Source organism: Caenorhabditis elegans, chromosome I, assembly GCF_000002985.6.
Source record: "Caenorhabditis elegans chromosome I".
Lineage (NCBI taxonomy): Eukaryota > Metazoa > Nematoda > Chromadorea > Rhabditida > Rhabditidae > Caenorhabditis > Caenorhabditis elegans.
In genome coordinates this window covers 4,265,095-4,282,043 of record NC_003279.8, presented here as the reverse complement: position 1 = coordinate 4,282,043, position 16,949 = coordinate 4,265,095, and the positions used below count along the sequence as shown (strand labels likewise).

The 16,949-nt window shown below is 36.8% G+C and overlaps 7 protein-coding genes across 8 annotated transcripts; 4 read left to right on the top strand and 3 right to left on the bottom strand.

Annotated features, from left to right (window-relative positions):
- Positions 1-2,421: 2,421 nt before the first annotated feature.
- Y47D9A.5 (uncharacterized protein) lies at positions 2,422-4,214 on the top strand. The gene is made up of 8 exons (NM_058946.6): positions 2,422-2,557; positions 2,692-3,049; positions 3,096-3,331; positions 3,381-3,457; positions 3,509-3,747; positions 3,790-4,017; positions 4,062-4,149; positions 4,206-4,214. Exons 1-7 carry the CDS (start codon positions 2,468-2,470, stop codon positions 4,109-4,111), a joined length of 1,278 nt encoding a protein of 425 aa, NP_491347.2. The 5' UTR covers positions 2,422-2,467; the 3' UTR covers positions 4,112-4,149; positions 4,206-4,214.
- Positions 4,215-5,076: 862 nt separating this feature from the next.
- Y47D9A.3 (uncharacterized protein) lies at positions 5,077-6,156 on the bottom strand. The gene is made up of 4 exons (NM_058945.4): positions 6,071-6,156; positions 5,655-5,829; positions 5,471-5,605; positions 5,077-5,422 (listed from the first exon to the last, which is right to left on the bottom strand). Exons 1-3 carry the CDS (start codon positions 6,111-6,113, stop codon positions 5,599-5,601), a joined length of 225 nt encoding a protein of 74 aa, NP_491346.2. The 5' UTR covers positions 6,114-6,156; the 3' UTR covers positions 5,077-5,422; positions 5,471-5,598.
- Positions 6,157-7,301: 1,145 nt separating this feature from the next.
- On the top strand, positions 7,302-8,148 carry Y47D9A.4 (PEST proteolytic signal-containing nuclear protein; the record flags this gene model as incomplete). Its single annotated transcript, NM_058944.3, has 3 exons — positions 7,302-7,382; positions 7,423-7,535; positions 8,055-8,148. 3 exons carry the CDS (start codon positions 7,302-7,304, stop codon positions 8,128-8,130), a joined length of 270 nt encoding a protein of 89 aa, NP_491345.2. The 3' UTR covers positions 8,131-8,148.
- A 559-nt stretch (positions 8,149-8,707) lies between these two features.
- On the bottom strand, positions 8,708-11,378 carry acin-1 (SAP domain-containing protein). The gene is made up of 12 exons (NM_058943.7): positions 11,175-11,378; positions 10,983-11,123; positions 10,870-10,934; positions 10,692-10,823; positions 10,553-10,645; positions 10,441-10,502; positions 10,153-10,390; positions 9,957-10,098; positions 9,797-9,904; positions 9,619-9,750; positions 9,341-9,573; positions 8,708-9,292 (listed from the first exon to the last, which is right to left on the bottom strand). Exons 1-12 carry the CDS (start codon positions 11,307-11,309, stop codon positions 9,031-9,033), a joined length of 1,743 nt encoding a protein of 580 aa, NP_491344.1. The 5' UTR covers positions 11,310-11,378; the 3' UTR covers positions 8,708-9,030.
- A 378-nt stretch (positions 11,379-11,756) lies between these two features.
- On the top strand, positions 11,757-13,974 carry cdc-6 (Cell division control protein; the record flags this gene model as incomplete). Its single annotated transcript, NM_058942.8, has 5 exons — positions 11,757-11,828; positions 11,879-11,944; positions 12,015-12,194; positions 12,242-12,976; positions 13,274-13,974. The coding sequence occupies 5 exons, from the start codon at positions 11,757-11,759 to the stop codon at positions 13,775-13,777; spliced, it is 1,557 nt and encodes a 518-aa protein (NP_491343.1). The 3' UTR covers positions 13,778-13,974.
- A 102-nt stretch (positions 13,975-14,076) lies between these two features.
- C43E11.9 (60S ribosome subunit biogenesis protein NIP7 homolog) lies at positions 14,077-14,845 on the top strand (the record flags this gene model as incomplete). The annotated part of the gene is made up of 3 exons (NM_058941.6): positions 14,077-14,199; positions 14,249-14,550; positions 14,597-14,845. 3 exons carry the CDS (start codon positions 14,077-14,079, stop codon positions 14,712-14,714), a joined length of 543 nt encoding a protein of 180 aa, NP_491342.1. The 3' UTR covers positions 14,715-14,845.
- Positions 14,804-16,937, bottom strand: mus-81 (Crossover junction endonuclease MUS81; the record flags this gene model as incomplete). Of its 2 annotated transcripts, NM_058940.8 has the most annotated exons (5): positions 14,806-15,262; positions 15,318-15,638; positions 16,206-16,636; positions 16,697-16,824; positions 16,871-16,935. In NM_058940.8, the coding sequence occupies 5 exons, from the start codon at positions 16,933-16,935 to the stop codon at positions 14,870-14,872; spliced, it is 1,338 nt and encodes a 445-aa protein (NP_491341.1). In that variant the 3' UTR covers positions 14,806-14,869. The 2 variants fall into 2 exon arrangements, with proteins under 2 accessions (NP_001379699.1, NP_491341.1); NM_001392133.1 differs by having other exon boundaries at positions 14,804-15,262; positions 15,318-16,636; positions 16,871-16,937.
- Positions 16,938-16,949: the final 12 nt, after the last annotated feature.

Here is a 16,949-nt window from a genome sequence, read left to right as displayed (position 1 = left end):
CCTTCAGAAATTTATGATTTTCCCATTGATTTGTCTACAAAGAGCATCGAAAAGCACCCAATATTTAGAGAACAGAAGATTTTGAGAATTACTGCCTTCAGAAATTTATGATTTTCCCATTGATTTGTCTACAAAGAGCATCGAAAAGCACCCAATATTTAGAGAACAGAAGATTTTGAGAATTACTGCCTTCAGAAATTGATGATTTTCCCATTGATTTGTCTACATAGGGCATCGAAAAGCACCCAATATTTAGAGAACAGAAGATTTTGAGAATTACTGCCTTCAGAAATTGATGATTTTCCCATTGATTTTTCTACATAGGGCATCGAAAAGCACCCAATATTTAGAGAACAGAAGATTTTGAGAATTACTGCCTTCAGAAATTGACAATTTTCCCATTGATTTGTCTACAAAGAGCATCGAAAAGCACCCAATATTTAGAGAACAGAAGATTTTGAGATTTACTGCCTCCAGAAATTGATCATTTTCCCATTGATTTGTCTACAAAGAGCATTGAAAAGCACCCAATATTTAGAGAACAGAAGATTTTGAGAATTACTGCCTTCAGAAATTGATCATTTTCCCATTGATTTGTCTACAAAGAGCATCGAAAATATTAATTAAAGAAATAAATATTAATTAAATAAATAAATATTAATTAAATAAATAAATAAATATTAATTAAATAAATAAATATTAATTAAATAAATAAATAAATATTAATTAAATAAATACATATTAATTAAATAAATAAATAAATTTTTGCCTATAAATGGTAGTTTTCATTAATTAATAAAATACGCACTAAAAGGTAGGGCTGAAAATGTACAATTTCTGTAACTACGTGAAGCTTCTTGTACCTACTGTAATATTGTTAATATATTCTGAAAGAGCTTAAAATTTACTCCATGGTTTCTGAAAGACATTTCAAAAAAAGTTACTGTGAAGAGATTTATGAATTTTCAAATTTTGGAAAATCCATCTATTTTTGCCTATAAATGGTAGTTTTCATTAAATAATAAAATATGCACTAAAAGGTAGGGCTGAAAATGTACTATTTCTGTAACTACGTGAAGCTTCTTGTACCTACTGGAATATTGTTAATATATTCTAAAAGAGCTTAAAATTTACTACAAAGTTTCTGAAAGACATTTCGCAAAAAAATTACTTTGAAGAGATTTATGAATTTTCAAAATTACGAAAATCCCTCTATTTTGCCTATAAGTGGTAGTTTTCATTAATTAATAAAATACGCACTAAAAGGTAGGGCTGAAAATGTACTATTTCTGTAACTACGTGAAGCTTCTTGTACCTACTGGAATATTGTTAATATATTCTAAAAGAGCTTAAAATTTACTACAAAGTTTCTGAAAGACATTTCGCAAAAAAATTACTTTGAAGAGATTTATGAATTTTCAAAATTACGAAAATCCCTCTATTTTGCCTATAAGTGGTAGTTTTCATTAATTAATAAAATACGCACTAAAAGGTAGGGCTGAAAATGTACAATTTCTGTAACTACGTGAAGCTTCTTGTACCTACTGAAATAATGTTAATATATTCTAAAAGAGCATAAAATTTACTACAAAGTTTCTAAAAGACATTTCAAAAAAAGTTACTTTGAAGAGATTTATGAATTTTCAAAGTTTGGAAAATCCATTTATTTTTGCCTATAAATGGTAGTTTTCATTAAATAATAAAATACGCGCTAAAAGGTAGGGCTAAAAATGTACTATTTCTGTAACTACGTGAAGCTTCTTGTACCTACTGGAATATTGTTAATATATTCTAAAAGAGCTTAAAATTTACTACAAAGTTTCTGAAAGACATTTCGCAAAAAAATTACTTTGAAGAGATTTATGAATTTTCAAAATTACGAAAATCCCTCTATTTTGCCTATAAGTGGTAGTTTTCATTAAATAATAAAATACGCTCTAAAAGGTAGGGCTAAAAATCTACTATTTCTGTAACTACGTGAAGCTTCTTGTACCTACTGGAATATTGTAAAGCTTCTTGTGGCGAAGGTATTCCCGGACAATCGGTGGTGGCGGCGGCGATGGAGGCGGAGCAACGCCGGCTTCCATCGCTCCAAGATAATATGTTAGCTCTAATACAGATAATGAATGTATAAATGATTTTGAATTTTCTGTTTTCTGTTCTTACATGCACCGATTAGCTTCCAATAATATGCAACAGTAGTCATTCGGGCGTCAAAGCTTGACACTTTAATATTTTATCTTGTACTTAAATAAAACTTTTTGTATGCATTGCAGGGTCTCTAAGATACCTTTGAAAAATCGGCAACTATCATTCTAGCGCTAATGATTTTCAACCATTCAAAATTAAAATCAATTACGTCAAAAATAAATAGATATTCACGTTTTGAAAGTTTTGTTGAAGCGCAAACATTTTTATTTTATTTCGAATTTAAGAAAGATTCAGTTTTGAATTTGAATTTTTCTCGATGAATATATTGCTTCAGTTGCTAATTAGCTTCCTTTTTCTCAGCGATTCTTATGTGGAGAGTCAAACACGTAGATGTCAAAGTGATATGGTATGTTATTTTATTCACTTTTGCTTTTCATCTGATTTTCAAAAACATTTTTGCCACATTTATTTGAGATCAAACCGTGATGGTGCAACCTGACACCGCGTTATCGTATTTTTACTGATGTATAATATTTTCAGGATTGCACCACATCAATACTTCTGACCGGATGCAACTTAACCAGCTTCTCAGACGAATCTACCAATTTCAAGAATAATTCCAAACTACAGAAATTATTTCAAGACAAGCAACTAGACTCCACAGAGTCACCACATTGCGAAATTTCATCAAACAAGTCTAGCAAAAAAGGAATTTCGATCAATTGCTACTGTGCCAAAAGTTTCTTCGCTGCGTGTTTGAGCTCAACAATAATTGCGGAGTCGATTTATCAATTGAAAAATACAATCAATATAGATGGTGTAGTAGATCAGTCAAATCCTCATATTAATCATGATTGTATTTTGGATGGATTCGAGAGATATCGATTGAATATTGCAAGTGAGTATTTTCTTCTAAACTTATTTTTCTCAAACCTTTATTACAGAAAGAAAGCCAGGTCAATTCTCGTGGAGTTTTGATATGAAAAGTCAACAATTAAGAGCTTCAAATCCTCCATCTACACCAGAAATTCTGAGTCTTCAGAACAATAGTCGCATCGTGGTTGACATAATTTGCATAGATAAAAGAATAATTAATATTCGTGTTTCTTGTTCGGAAGATTACTGCCACAGAAACGATATTGATGTTCACGAGCATTTTATGATTCCGCTCAAAACTTTTGTGAGTCTCGAGATGCATTCATCGGGTTAAAAAAAAAAGTATTTTTCAGGTCATGCTCAGAAAATCGCTTGATAGTGGAAAGCTTGAACATTTGTGGAAATGTGATAAGATGTATAACAATACCATGTAAATCTAAGTATTCTATTTTCACTTTTTACCAACAAATTTCAATTTCAGAGCTGTACAGTACGCACTGAAGGGATTTCAAGAACTTTTTTATGCTTCACTTTACAAAAGCCTCCCGAGCCCGAATGCTTTACCAACACTTAAACAAATAGGAGTCAGTCGGCATAAATTGAAGCAAAATGGAACACTCGAGCCAGAAAACTCGTCAGCTCACATTTGCTCGTGGATCGTGATGGCGTTTTTCGTCCTACCTTTGATTTTTTCGATTTTTGCAGTTTTCTGCTTATGTGGTTCGTAAGGGTTGCAATCTGAAAATTAGATTTTTATTGCAGGGAATAACTATAGAACTGAGCTTGGGCACTTCGCTAATCCCAACTTGAAAGATATTGAAATGACATTGCTGGAACGATTGCAAAAGAATGAAAATCCTCAAGTTGAATCCTTGAAGAAACCAAAGCTGCCAAGGAGCGAGATTATTGACATTGCCATGAACACTTCGTCTCAGATGGGAAATATCACGGATTTGGGTTCTGAAGGACCAACTGGAGCATCGTCTATGAGTATGTTTAAGAAATACTTGATATTATATAACGCTCAATTGCAGAGACAGCAAAGACGTTCCATCATAAGTCATCACTGGACTCGACAATATAATAGAAGTCGATTGTTTTGAAAATAAAAACTATTCTAAAGTAAGAGCGTGCTGACGTCATATTTTTCGGGGAAAATTTTTCCTCATTTTTTGTAGATCAAACCGGGATGGGACAGCCTGAGACCACGTGGGGGCGCGGGAAGAGCCGACTTGTGTCGATTTACGTAGTACTCCTCTTTACAAACGCTCCGTAAATCGGCACAAATATTTATTTTTCTCAATGTTTTCATTTTGTTGCATAAATAAAAAATAAATCTATCGATAAATATATAATTTTAATTCATTTCAAAAATCGACCTACAGTCGTCATTTCAAGAACTACTGTAGTTTTCGCTGCGTGATATTTTGCGCGTCAAATATGTATGTTGCGCAATACGCAACTTTCTATTCCAAAATCTTCCAAGTCCTAATGCTCCGAATGATTTCCAATCATTCAGGGGTTGAAGGATTTCGAGATGCGGCGGATTCATGGAGGGGAGAGAATTGTTATATCGAATCCTGGACAGACGAAATCGTTTCTTTAAATTGTAAAAAATAGTTATTTTGACTTGTGTCGGGTCATTTATCGAAATCTGTAGAATTTAACAGTGTTGTACGTAACTGGTAATTTTCAGCCAAATCTTGAAGCTACACTTCTCTTTCAGTTCTCCTTCAGCTTCAGTACAAAAAGTTGATATTTTTTACCAGAGAATTGCGATAAAGTTATCATTGCTTATACAGCTCTCACTGAGTTTGAGCAACTTATGTAATCCTCGAACAAAGTTTAGTTGGATATCATCGAGAAGTGCAACACTTCCCAGCCCCATCATAAACTATAGTCCATCGAAGATAAGTACCGAAAGTCTTTGAAAGCTGTAACACTTAAGAGGACATCGTTCAAAGCCAGATTAATGATTACGAAGCTTTGAGAATTCAATAGAATACTGGAAGAATCACAAAAGAAAACGTGAAATCGGAAACACAGAGCACCTCATGATCAAACTTTATTCAAAAAATCATTGATAAGCGGAATTGTTACCACCAGCAGGGTTGCTTGCCTTCTGGTTATCATACGAATTCTTTCCATTGTCGAGGTAAACGGATCCCATGTTTTCTTGGTTGTCTGGTTGTGCAGGCGGAGCAGTTGTTGGTGGTGGGGTTACCGGCTTGACCTCTTCCTCGGGCTTTGGAGATGGTTCGACTGGAGCTGGTGCCTTAGTTTCATCATCACGGTTGGCTGGTGGCGGAGTCTTTCCTTCTTCCTCAGGCTTCTTATCAGCATCCTGGTTCTCCTTTGAAGCCTTTTTGGCTCTCGAAGATCCCTCGTTCTTGTCCTGTAATTATTTAATAAATACGTGATTAATGAAAGGTACGATGATTACCTCCTTTGGTGCTTTCTCTCTCTCCGAAGGTTTCTTTGACTTTTTGACTCTCTGTGATCCTTCTTTCGAGGCCGCAGACTTTGCAGCACCGGCACCACCCTTGGCAGGAGCCGATGGAGAAGCAGGAGTTACCGGCTGAAAAGAATTATAATGTTTTCTTTGGATTTCTCTCGATATTTTTTACCTTAGCACCATCAGCTGGAGCCTTCTTCTGTCTCTGTTCTGGTTCTTCTTATCACGCTTGGAACGTTTCGATCGTCCAGACTTTCCTTTGCCAGCTCTGGAGTTTTCACGTTGGCCCGATGTACACGAGACTGCAATAACAGCTCCAGAAATCGAAGCAGCCGCAGCGAGACACACTGAAATATAGATTGATGGTATTAGAAAAGTTTAATTTGCTCTCTAAACGCGCAGATTAGTTTCACATGAACATCGCTTGATCTTAAGAGATGTCGAGTTTATGACGCTATGAAAATACTCGCGGTAAGTTCCGAAATATTCATGATGAAACTCATCATGAATACATCATAGACATTAGTGGCATGCATGCAAGCCACATCACAGGCCCGTGACGAAACACTGACAGAAACACAAACTCACAGTAATTCATGGCATCTTGGAGTTGCTCCATTTGCAAACTCATCGTAGTGTCGAAATAAATTTTACAACAAGTCTAAACTAACTATGAGGTTGGGGGAGATTGATTTGACTGATAAGAAAATAAAAAGTTACGTATCAGTTTACGTTTAAATATTTTAATATATATATATATATATATATATATTGTTTAATTTCAAGATTTTAAAATTTAATTCTTCATAAAGTGACCAACGGGGAACATGTTTCGAGTGTTTTGTACTTGGACAATGTGCCAATTTTTATTTGAAGTTTTGAAAAAACAACTTCAAAATTTAGAGTCTGCTGATTGTTTGTTTTGGGAGCTTCTACATTGAAATTTCGATCTGAAGTATTGAGTGCATTTTTGCCTTACATCCAAAATCATAAAATTCCTCCAGGAAGGTGATTCAAGTCTATGCTCCAACAGCGTCTCTGGATACTGTATAATGTCTCCGGATACTCTATAATGGTCTGCTAAGTCAATCTAGAGCCGCCCGTTTAGAGAGTATTCGACACTACCTCTGACCTGCGAAGACGGTGTCCTTCTTAGCCAGATAATTTGCACTTGGTTCGAAACCAAGCCACTCTGGATGTGACGAAATCCTCGAGTTTGTTGAAGTGGTTATCTGTAGATCCCTTTCGCCACGAGGGGGCGTAGTACAGAAAAAGTTGGTAAATGAGTAGAGATGCTATAATTCTTGTTCCAACTTCACTCACGACGTCTCACAGAATCCGTTCAAGATTTCATTCCTTATATCAGCAGTGAACAAAGGGTGGTATTTCTGAAAAGTTTTCAGTTGCTTGCTTGTTTCTATCCGTGTTATACCAGAGCATTTTACCAACGCTACTGTCATCTCTTCACTGTGGCTCTGAAGGTTGGACTTTCGCATAGTGTCGACTACTAGAGCTCTAGTTTCGGGGAATTTCGAATTCATCTGATTTTTTGACGACAAGATTTGTTTTGCACGTTTAGAGTCACCACTATTCTTACACTAATCTCGGCAAACGAATTCAAGTAAACTACAGTACTCTTACAGTTGTAAATTCTGGCAAAAAGTTCGTCAATCAAACTTTTCCAGAAAGTTCACGTGAGGAAAGTTTACAAAAAAGAGGATAATTTTAATTGTTTTTTCTTATTTCTCAATTTAGTAAAGCAGAAGATTCAACTGTCAATCAAATGATTTTTATAATTGCTATTTCGATGCTTTTTGCAATGTCATGTAATAGTTTTTTCGTTTTTTGTGCAAATTCGAAAAAGGAGAAGAAGGATAAGATATTGGAAATCACTCCACAGGTACATTTTTCATTTTTCCAATTTTTCACAGAATTTTCAGGGTACCACACCATTACCTTGTTCAAGACAGTCGAGGATGAGGGATGAGAACGGTTCAACAAGGACAAGAGGGGGTAGTAGAGGAATTAAAAGCAGTAAAGAGCCAGATTCGACGTAAGTTTCGGCGTCGAATTTAATTTTTTGGGAAACCTGGAAAATTGAAAGCAAATTTAGAAAAAAAACCTAATAAAAATATGTAGATTTTCTGAATAAACTTTCCCCTTGCATGCATAAAAGGCAGGCTTAATTTGCCTACCTATTAGGCAAGCAGGTAGGCATGGTTTTGTGCCTACGAGGAAGGGATTAATATTCAGATTTTTAGAACCTGTTTCATTAAGATTGCATTTTCAGAACATTTTCTATCTTTTCAAAAGTGTCTTTTGTTGAATTTTGTAACTTTCCGCGGGTCTCGAAACGGACGAAGTTTCGCAGCTACCGTACACGCAAGTATTTCGCAATATCTTTTTACAACCAAAATGGAATTTTTCCGTTTAAAATTTTGAAAAAAAATAAGCGAATTATAAAAGGTACATTCGGGTACGGTAGCTTCAAAGTTGCGATCTTTTCGAGACCCGCGGAAGCCGTATTACGCAACTGGACAATATATTTTTATTTTCAAAGTTGATTTTTCAGGGATGATGCATTCAAAGAAATGGCGAAACGTCTTGCGAAGAAAGATAAGCCTGAGAAAACTTTGGATTTTATTTGATTTAAAATTAGAAGTTTTTATATTTCAGAGAAAAGATCTAGTTTTGTCAACGAAAAAACTAAAGATGGATGTAAGTATTACATTTTTTACATTTAATTTTAATTTTTTTCAGAAATCGAAATAAAAAGGAAGGATGCAAGAATCTTGGGGAAATATCACTCATTGACTTAAAAAAAATAAAACTTTGGTTATTTAGTTTATTTTGTAAATTACTTTATTATCCAGACGCGATATTTTGCGAATTTTAGCCCAGAAATACGACATCGATACGACAAATCTTTGTTTGATGCGAAAACGTTTGCGCCGTTAAAGGGAGTACTGTAGTTTCAAACTTGTGTTGCTGCGGAGTTTTCTCACGATGTACTGTGTTTTTAGTATAAAATTTGAGTTTTTTATAAAAATAAATATTTTTTATCATAAAAATTTCAAAAATTAATGAAAATGTCGTTGAAACAAATATTTGAAATTACAGTACTATTTAAAGGCACACCTGGTACCGTATTTTCGGGGCAGCATCTCAAATGTTCGCGTATGCGCGATATTTTGCTTTTAAAAAACCCCTATCATTAAGTAAAACATTTCATGGTCAAATTTACTTCATTTTTTGAAAACACGACAAACCTGCAAGAAAAAAAAGAATAGGGAATAGAAAACAATTGAATAAATAACTTTAGATACAAAAAAGCCTCAATTTGGGGCGTTCTTCGAAGATAAAAACAGGACGTAGTTGGGGAAGAGACGTTGAAATAAGATCGATTTGGAAAGAATGTTCCCGATGAGATTTACAAAAAGAACACAAACTTGATGGTGGGGAATATTTGACAATTTTTCTCGAGAGTAGGTAATTATGAATATAGAGATGATCGGGAAACTGGAATGTTGACAGCTGATGCTTAAAGCTCAATCGCGATGTCTTGGACGATCCCCTCGATCATTTCTGTCAACTCGATGTGGACGATCACGATCTGATGTTGTTTCAGCTCTCTCCTTTCCTTTTGCACTCTTCTCAGCCTCCTTGGCAGCAATCTGCTCTTCCGTTAATGGCAGATAATAAATCGGCGGAAGAGCTACAGTTTTCTTGAAGAGCTGATCGAGTGACTTTTTCGGAGCCTCTTCTTCTTCGACAACAACTTTTCGACGTTCCTCGCTTCGCGGGCCTTCTCTGAAATAATTATTGTTTCTTCAAAACGTTCAATTTTCAATTTCTCACCGTCTTCGCTCCCTCTCCTCATTTCTAGCCTTTTTCTCGTCCATAAACCCAGCACCACGAGAAAATGGGGGAGTCTCCGATCGTTTTCTCTTTCTATCCTCTTTCTTTTCATCTTTCTTCTCATCCTTCACTTGATCCTTGTTTTCAATGCGTGTGAGTCTCGATTGAATACTTCCACGCTCCCTTTTGCGCTCCGAATCAAGCTTATCGTTGTCGCGAAGTACATTTTGCATCTTCAATAAATAGTCTAGATTATAATAAAACTATACCCAGCTTACAGTAATCTGGAAGTTGGTTTTTCCTCCAAGAATCGAACTTTGAGACGTGGTCGAGAGCCGATCAGCTCGGCCGCCGCCGATTTTAGCCGGCTCGGCAATAGTAGCCTCTAATCCATTCCTATGCTTGATCAACTGAAATTCAATGCTTAAAATGTCTGAAAACTTTTGGAAATCTCACATTATCTTCTGTATCGTAGACAATAGACAATCTCTTTGGGTTACCATCTGGCCAAACGACGTTGTTCATTGCACTGATAACATTCCCAGCGTCCGCATCGGAATTTAGCTGAAATACTCAATTTAATTGAAAAAAAAACGTTTGAAATAGAATGGTATACCTTAACGAAGCAATGGCTTTTAACCTTATCCATCCACAAATCAACGATTTCACCGCAGTTCTTTTGAATTTCTGCGCGAAGTTGTCCTTCGGTAAATGGACGTGTCAAACCACGAATGTGAACAACATTTGAGACTGGGTGCCTGGAGCGAAAATGCATATTTTAGACCGATGTTCTACTGGCAATTTTAATTTACCTAGACGAAGGAGAAGATACGCGACGGCGAGACACCTCGCGCACCTTTTCCTCCTTCTTGACACCATCATCCTTGTCTTCTTTCTTTTCCTTTTCGATCTGAACAACCTTCTCTTCCTTTGCATCTTCTGCATCCATTGATTCGTCGTCCTTCTGCTCCTTTTCTTCATCATCTCCATAATCGAGCTCGTCCCCATCATCCTCCTTCTCTGGTTGCTTCTCTATCGATTCATCGCGATCTGAAATTTCAAAATTAGGTTTTCTATAAAATAATTAATTTTTAAAAAACCTGGCTCGTCCTCCTCCTGACCACCATTCTCCAGCTCCACTTGCGGCTCGGTCTTTTCTTTTCTGAAAACATCAAACTTAGTTTAATTTTTAAAAACCAGTAGTGTACTAACTCTGCTTCTTGTGGAGAATCGGATTCCTGAGCTGTCTCAGCATCCACTTTTTCAACAGATACCTCAACTGCGGCATCTTTCTCGGAAGCTTTTCTGAACGAATAAAACATTATTCAGATACTGAAATTTTTAAACTAACGATGGAGATGCTTCTGTTTCCGTGATAGGTTCTGGTTTCGGTTCTGGTTTCTCCACAATAGCTACTTTCTCTGGCTCTGGGGCGATATCTGCTTCAGGCTCAGGCTCCGCTTCTGGTTCCACATCCTTCTTTCTGAAATTAGAATAATCATTGAATTTCAAAACGTCACTGTCAATACTCTTTCCGTGGAGTTCTTCCCTTCCTTGGCGAGGCCTCTGATTGCTTCGACGGCGATACCTCACTCTGAGAAAACGATATTTTATTGTTAGTATAACCTCAAAATGGAATTACCTGTGGAGTGGTCGTTCCCGATGCTTCACTTTCTGTTCTCTTCCGAGCTTCCGCCAGTGCCGCCGATTGCCTTGCCAAATATCCAGCAACTATCGGATTCTGCTCATCAACCACCGGATCGTCTCCTTGTGCTGCGAGAGCCTGTAAGCATTAGTTTGGAATTTTCATTTTTATTTCTAATTTGGCAAGTACCTCTCTAAGCCTTTCCTGCAGCACAGCTTTCACCCCTTTCGTGGATAGTTGGCGGTTTTCGAGCTCTTCTTTCAGTTCTGTCACTTTGAGTGAAGACAACGGACGTCCGTCCACTAAAATATCCTCGTCCGCCATACTGTATCGATTTTTCTGATAAGCTAGGTTTCGAAACCTGCAATTAGGAGAAAAAATACGTTTTTTTTTTTCAAAGATGGTGGAAATTAAAGAAAAAAAATAAATATTGTGTTTTAAAATTCGAAAATAAAAATGCGCAAAGGGAAAGGCGTCAGCAATAGTCGCTGGCGTCAAAATTATTGAGGAAAGTGCGCTCTAATGCGAGAAATAAAATAAATCGCACCGATTCTCCTATTTTTCGTAATTTATTTTATTTTCCAGATATGTAATTAATTTCTTTGGCGTTCTCCAATTTTATTTTGTTTTAAAATTTAACATATAGCCGAACGTAAACATAAATATTCAAAAGCTTTGAGCAGAAATTTCAGTTTTTATCGATTTTGCAGGGTTTTGCTTTAAATTCCCAATTCTTTACGTTGTAAGCTTGATAATTGCGAATGATTTCAGATGAGTAGTAAATCCGGATCTACTCGCAAATCTCAGAGGGCACGTGATTTTGAAGAATCTGAAGAAACAGAGGTACATATTTTTGAAATTCAAATTTAAGCTGTCATTTCACTTTTCTTTAGAAACCTTCTCTAACCCGGCGAAAAAGTTCAAGATTATCAACACAGTCTGTACCAATTGAGAAAAAGGTTTGTTTTTTATTGTGCTTCGATATCGAAAGAATTCGATTAAAAATTAACACATCTTCAATTATTCCAGAAGACTCCCTCGTCAAAAACAACGAAGCGTGTGCCGGTAAGCGAACGAGTGTTTCACGAAGAAGTTGAATCAAGTTCCGAAGATGAATTGTTGCCCCAAACAAAGATGGCATCTGAAGAAAAACGAAAATTGCTTCTGAGTCCCGGATCATCGCTAGCAGATCGTGTCGAGAAACTTGAAGTTAGAGCACTAGGAATGTGGAATAACTGAAATGTTAAATTTTTTAGATTTCAAGCCCACGAGCCAGAGGTAGACCACGAAAAGCTACAAACTTGAAGAGCCAATTGACAACTCCACGTACTCCGGAAAAACAGTCGAGGTCACGATCTGGATCTCAGGGAACACCAGAGAAAAAGTCGCGAAAAGAGAGCTCATCGGAATCTGACAGCGAAGAAATTATTTCAACATCTTCCGAAGGGGCTTTGAAAGGAAGACGTGAAGAATTTGATTCACTGAAATTATGGATTATGAAAAGTAAAGAAACGAATACTTCGTTGTCTATTTATGTCAGTGGACAACCTGGAACTGGAAAAACTGCGACCACAATGAGAGTTCTTAAATCATTGGGAAAATCAGTTCGAAGTTGTATTGTAAATTGCGCTTCAACAAATACCAAATCAGCACTATTCAAAACGATTTTCGAATCTTTGGATTTGGACGGAAAGCCGAATGAAGAAATTTTTGAGAAGCACGTGAAGCAATTCAAAACTCCTCTGGTACTGGTTCTCGATGAGATTGATCATCTCGCGAATCGAAAGAACGCTGCACTCTACGCAGCTTTTCAATGGCCAGAGACGTTGTCTCGAAAAATTATCATTCTTGGAATTGCAAATTCGATTGATTTGACAGAACGACTTCTTCCAAAATTGATGCTCGCGAAGCCACCGAAAAGACTCGTTTTTGAACCGTATACGAAAGATGACATCGTAGAAATTTTGAATGATAAAATGAAAAACGAGGAGGTAAGTTTAAATTTAAAGGATGAGTATCGGTTTTCGGCTTGTATAGACTCAAAATGTACCAAAAAAAACTAATTTTGTAGTGAGAATTTTCAAAAAAACAATTATGGTGGCTAAAAAATTTCGAAGAAAAAAGCTATTTTTAAATAAAATCACCAATTTCGCCCATTTTCTAAGAACTTTTCAGCAGTCTCATTATGAAATTCTTTCGTTTGCGCACATTTTGATTCTTTCCAAGCGAAAAACTCAGAGAACCGGTGCTCCTAAGTTCATTTAGTATTTTACATTTTATAATTTCAGACTTCAATTGACGCAAAGGCAATCGAGTTAACCGCTCGTAAAGTGGCTGCAATGAGCGGAGATCTTCGTACCGCACTCCACATCTTCAAACAACAAAAAAGTCGTATGATTCCTGATGATTCAAAAGTTCCTGGTACCCCAGTTAATGGATGTCGTGAAGTTCTTGGAATCATCAACAATGTCTATTCGTCTCCATTGGCTCGTGCTCGTCTTCCACTTCAACCTCGAATTCTTCTAGCTGTCTCTTTAACACTTTCTGCCAACAAGAAATGCACATTCGATCGGAATTCCCTGCTCCGTGCCTATTATAAAGCTTGCGAGGCTCTTCGAATGCCCGCTCTTGATGACGATGAACTTCATTCAGCGTTCCAGACTCTCGAATCTCAATCCTTCGTCCGTCAGTTAAACGGCGGAAAGCTAGTTCTTCAAGTTGATGCTCCGACGGCAAAATCGGCTATCAGTGACAACGCGATGCTTGATCAAATTGGACTCCTTCAATTTTAATCGCATCTCCTGTAACATAATTTATATCCACTTCTATTTATTGAAATATTGAAAAAGTTTTGAATTTCTTACTTTGGCATTTCCCTGTAAACTTTATCATTCCTCTCACTTCCTTTCAACGCGTTCTCTCTTCTGAATACCTGTCCCTTTACCTTCGGGTACACGTTCTGTGTAATTTATAAACGTTCTCCATATTTATTACAAAACTTTTTGCTCTGAATTTTGGTTTTATATTCCAAAATTTTTTATCTTTATTTTATTATGTCTATAATTATTCTACCCATTTCTTAATTATTCAGATGCGTCCACTGACAGAAGAAGAGACATCGCTTGTATTTGCCAAGTTGGCCTCGTTCATCGGAGACAATGTCTCGATGCTCATCGACAGAAATGATGGAGATTATTGCTTCAGAAATCACAAGGTATTAATTAATTGTTCTTTATCCAATAAAAACTCGATTTGTTCTTCAGGAACGTGTCTATTACTGTTCGGAAAATCTGATGCGTCAAGCCGCCTGCATTGCCCGTGAGCCACTTCTCTCTTTTGGAACTTGCTTGGGAAAGTTCACCAAAAGCAAAAAGTTCCATCTCCAAATCACCGCTCTCGACTATTTGGCGCCGTATGCCAAGTTCAAGGTGTGGCTGAAGCCGAACGCCGAGCAGCAATTCCTTTACGGAAACAACATTCTCAAGTCTGGAATCGCAAGAATGACCGACGGAACTCCAACTCATGCTGGAATCGTCGTATACTCGATGACCGATGTTCCATTGGGGTATGTTCACATTTAATATTCAAGTTAATTAAATATATTTCTCTAGATTCGGAGTGTCAGCGAAAGGAACATCAGACAGTAAGCGTGCCGATCCAACTGCTCTCGTCGTTCTACATCAATGCGATCTTGGAGAGTATCTCAGAAATGAGAGTCATCTCGCTTAATCGGATTTTGGTCTCCATTCAAAAATTTTAAATTCCACAATTTTTCATTTTTCATTGTTATTCTCTTGTTGATGTTGTTTTTGTTGGTCTTCCTTTCAAAATTTTTCATTCAATTATAAAAAATTCAATCTAATTCTGATTCATTCAGGATTCACTTATTGAACAAAAAATTTGAAAAGGTTACGAGTAATAGGCCTAGTTAGTTGAGGTAAAAGCTGAAGAAGTCGAATCGGTGCATCGTCTCCATTTGCACGAAAATATGAAAGCAGGGATACCATGGATGGAAATCGATCGGCAATTGCTTCGGCTCGATTCTGAGACATTCCCGGGCAAACCATCAGCTGTCGGACCCAAGCTTCTTTCACAGTTTCCGCCTTCTTTTTCTGGAGAAGATTCTGGAGTTGGCTGAATGGAACACCCGAAATTTCTTCTATGGCCGCTTTGTTCTGCAAACGAATCGTCACTTCCTTGAGAAATGCAGCTGTGTCTCGAGTATCAGAGCATCTTTGAATAAGATATCCTCCATTGGAAAGAGTTGATGCTACGGCCTGGAATTTTTGTTAGAATTTTGAAAAATCATCAGATTCTAATTCTATATTCTACCTGTTCGCAAGCAACATCTCCTTTATGTTGAGCTTCAATCAAATAAACTCGATTCTTCATCGGAGCCATATTCAATCGTCCTTTCTGCTCATCATATCTACCTCCACGAATACTTGATTGCAGATCATCCCAAGTTTTCCGTTCTACAACCCAATCCATCACAATCTCAGTTCCATCAATCTTTCGACAAATCCATATGTAATCTCCAACGGAAAGAGAACGAATATCAACTCGAATATCTTCTTTTTTCACGAGATGCTCGATTACCGACTTGAAACGTGGATTGTTGCGATGCTCACGATTGTCTGCGATTAGATAGACCTGGAAAAATACCTCGTTTTTTTTTAATTTGAAGGTGGAGTAAATAGCTGACCATTTTTTCGACACCAAAACATTGGGTTTTTGATGAAAATTTGGTTTTTTGTTGGTATTTCACTTTTTGCACTGCAACGATTTTTGCATATTTTTGTTAATCGTTTTTAAAAAATATTGTTAAATGTTTTTTTTTCGAGCTCAAAAATGTTCAAGTTTCAAAATCTTTTTCGATAAATTTCGAAGGAACGGACGAAAACTTATGAAAAATGGCAGAAGTTTCTGCAACTTATTAGGAGTTGGGAGCTACAGTACTCCTGAATATTAGTCGCTTCGAGATCGGGTACCGTATGCAAAAACCGCAAAATCTCGCGAGCCAACCAATAAGCGTCTTCCAACTCCGCCCACTCCATCTGATTGCTGGGGCGGAGCTATTCGCTGATTGGTCGGACAGTTCTCATTTCGGAGGGAGTTCAAAAATCTTTTTTTTTTAATTTTCCATTGGATTTTCTATTACTTGCCGATTTTTTTCTATTCTGGAATCCTTTTCTGCAAAAATTAGATTTAAATACTAACAGTTGGCTGCTCAAAAGGTCGACAAGTGAGAAGTCTGAAAGATAATGGATCTGATGAATTAGATGATGATGAGGAAGTAGACGAAGAAGACGAAAGATTTCCACTTTGTGATCGTATCAAGCTCGGCTGGACGGGCTTCGAAACTTGAAAGCTTTTCGTTTTAGTGAGTGGAACACTTGGTTGCTTGTCATCATCTCCATCCGATTCGAATTCATTTTCTATATCAACAATGGTTTTCGTTGATTTCTGTTTTTCCAATCTTTTCGCATCCTTCATCCGTTCTGTTGTTGATTTTCGATTTGTTAAGAACCGGCGATAATCGTCTGTCGTGAATTTTTTGATGCTTCGTAGAGTTGGATCCTGGCCATTGTTCTCTCGGCAGGCGACGTTCCACGTTTCTTCCAATTTTAGAGCAATATTCTCTCCGATTCCTGAAAATTCAATATATAGATTTTAAAAATCTGGAATTCGATTTTTTTATTTATTAATACCCTGCACATTTTTCAAATCAACAATTGTCAGAATCTCGAATGGGCACTTTCTCAGATTCTCGTGAGCTTTGTGCAGAACATATTTGAGCTTCCGATCTTCTTGCTCTTGATGTTGGAATTTTAAAACTCTGAAAATTGACGAATAATTTCTTTGGATCAAAATTTGAAAATTACTTTTCGAAAAAAGTGTTCTTCGAATGCTCAATTCTCACTGTGACCCGTTTTGATTGATTCGACATCTGAATAGAAAAAT

Bases quoted from the DNA above. Each gene is read 5' to 3' on its own strand.
- Y47D9A.5 (NM_058946.6), top strand. From the start codon at position 2,468: ATGAATATATTGCTTCAGTTGCTAATTAGCTTCCTTTTTCTCAGCGAT. The intron at 3,332-3,380 runs GTGAGTCTCGAG...AGTATTTTTCAG, and splicing joins TGATTCCGCTCAAAACTTTT to GTCATGCTCAGAAAATCGCT. The intron at 3,748-3,789 runs GTTCGTAAGGGT...TTTTTATTGCAG, and splicing joins TGCAGTTTTCTGCTTATGTG to GGAATAACTATAGAACTGAG.
- Y47D9A.3 (NM_058945.4), bottom strand. From the start codon at position 6,113: ATGAGTTTGCAAATGGAGCAACTCCAAGATGCCATGAATTACT. The intron at 5,830-6,070 runs GTGAGTTTGTGT...TCTATATTTCAG, and splicing joins CCAAGATGCCATGAATTACT to TGTGTCTCGCTGCGGCTGCT.
- acin-1 (NM_058943.7), bottom strand. From the start codon at position 11,309: ATGGCGGACGAGGATATTTTAGTGGACGGACGTCCGTTGTCTTCACTC. The intron at 9,751-9,796 runs GTGAGATTTCCA...ATTGAATTTCAG, and splicing joins TCTACGATACAGAAGATAAT to TTGATCAAGCATAGGAATGG. The intron at 9,574-9,618 runs GTAAGCTGGGTA...TATTTATTGAAG, and splicing joins AAACCAACTTCCAGATTACT to ATGCAAAATGTACTTCGCGA.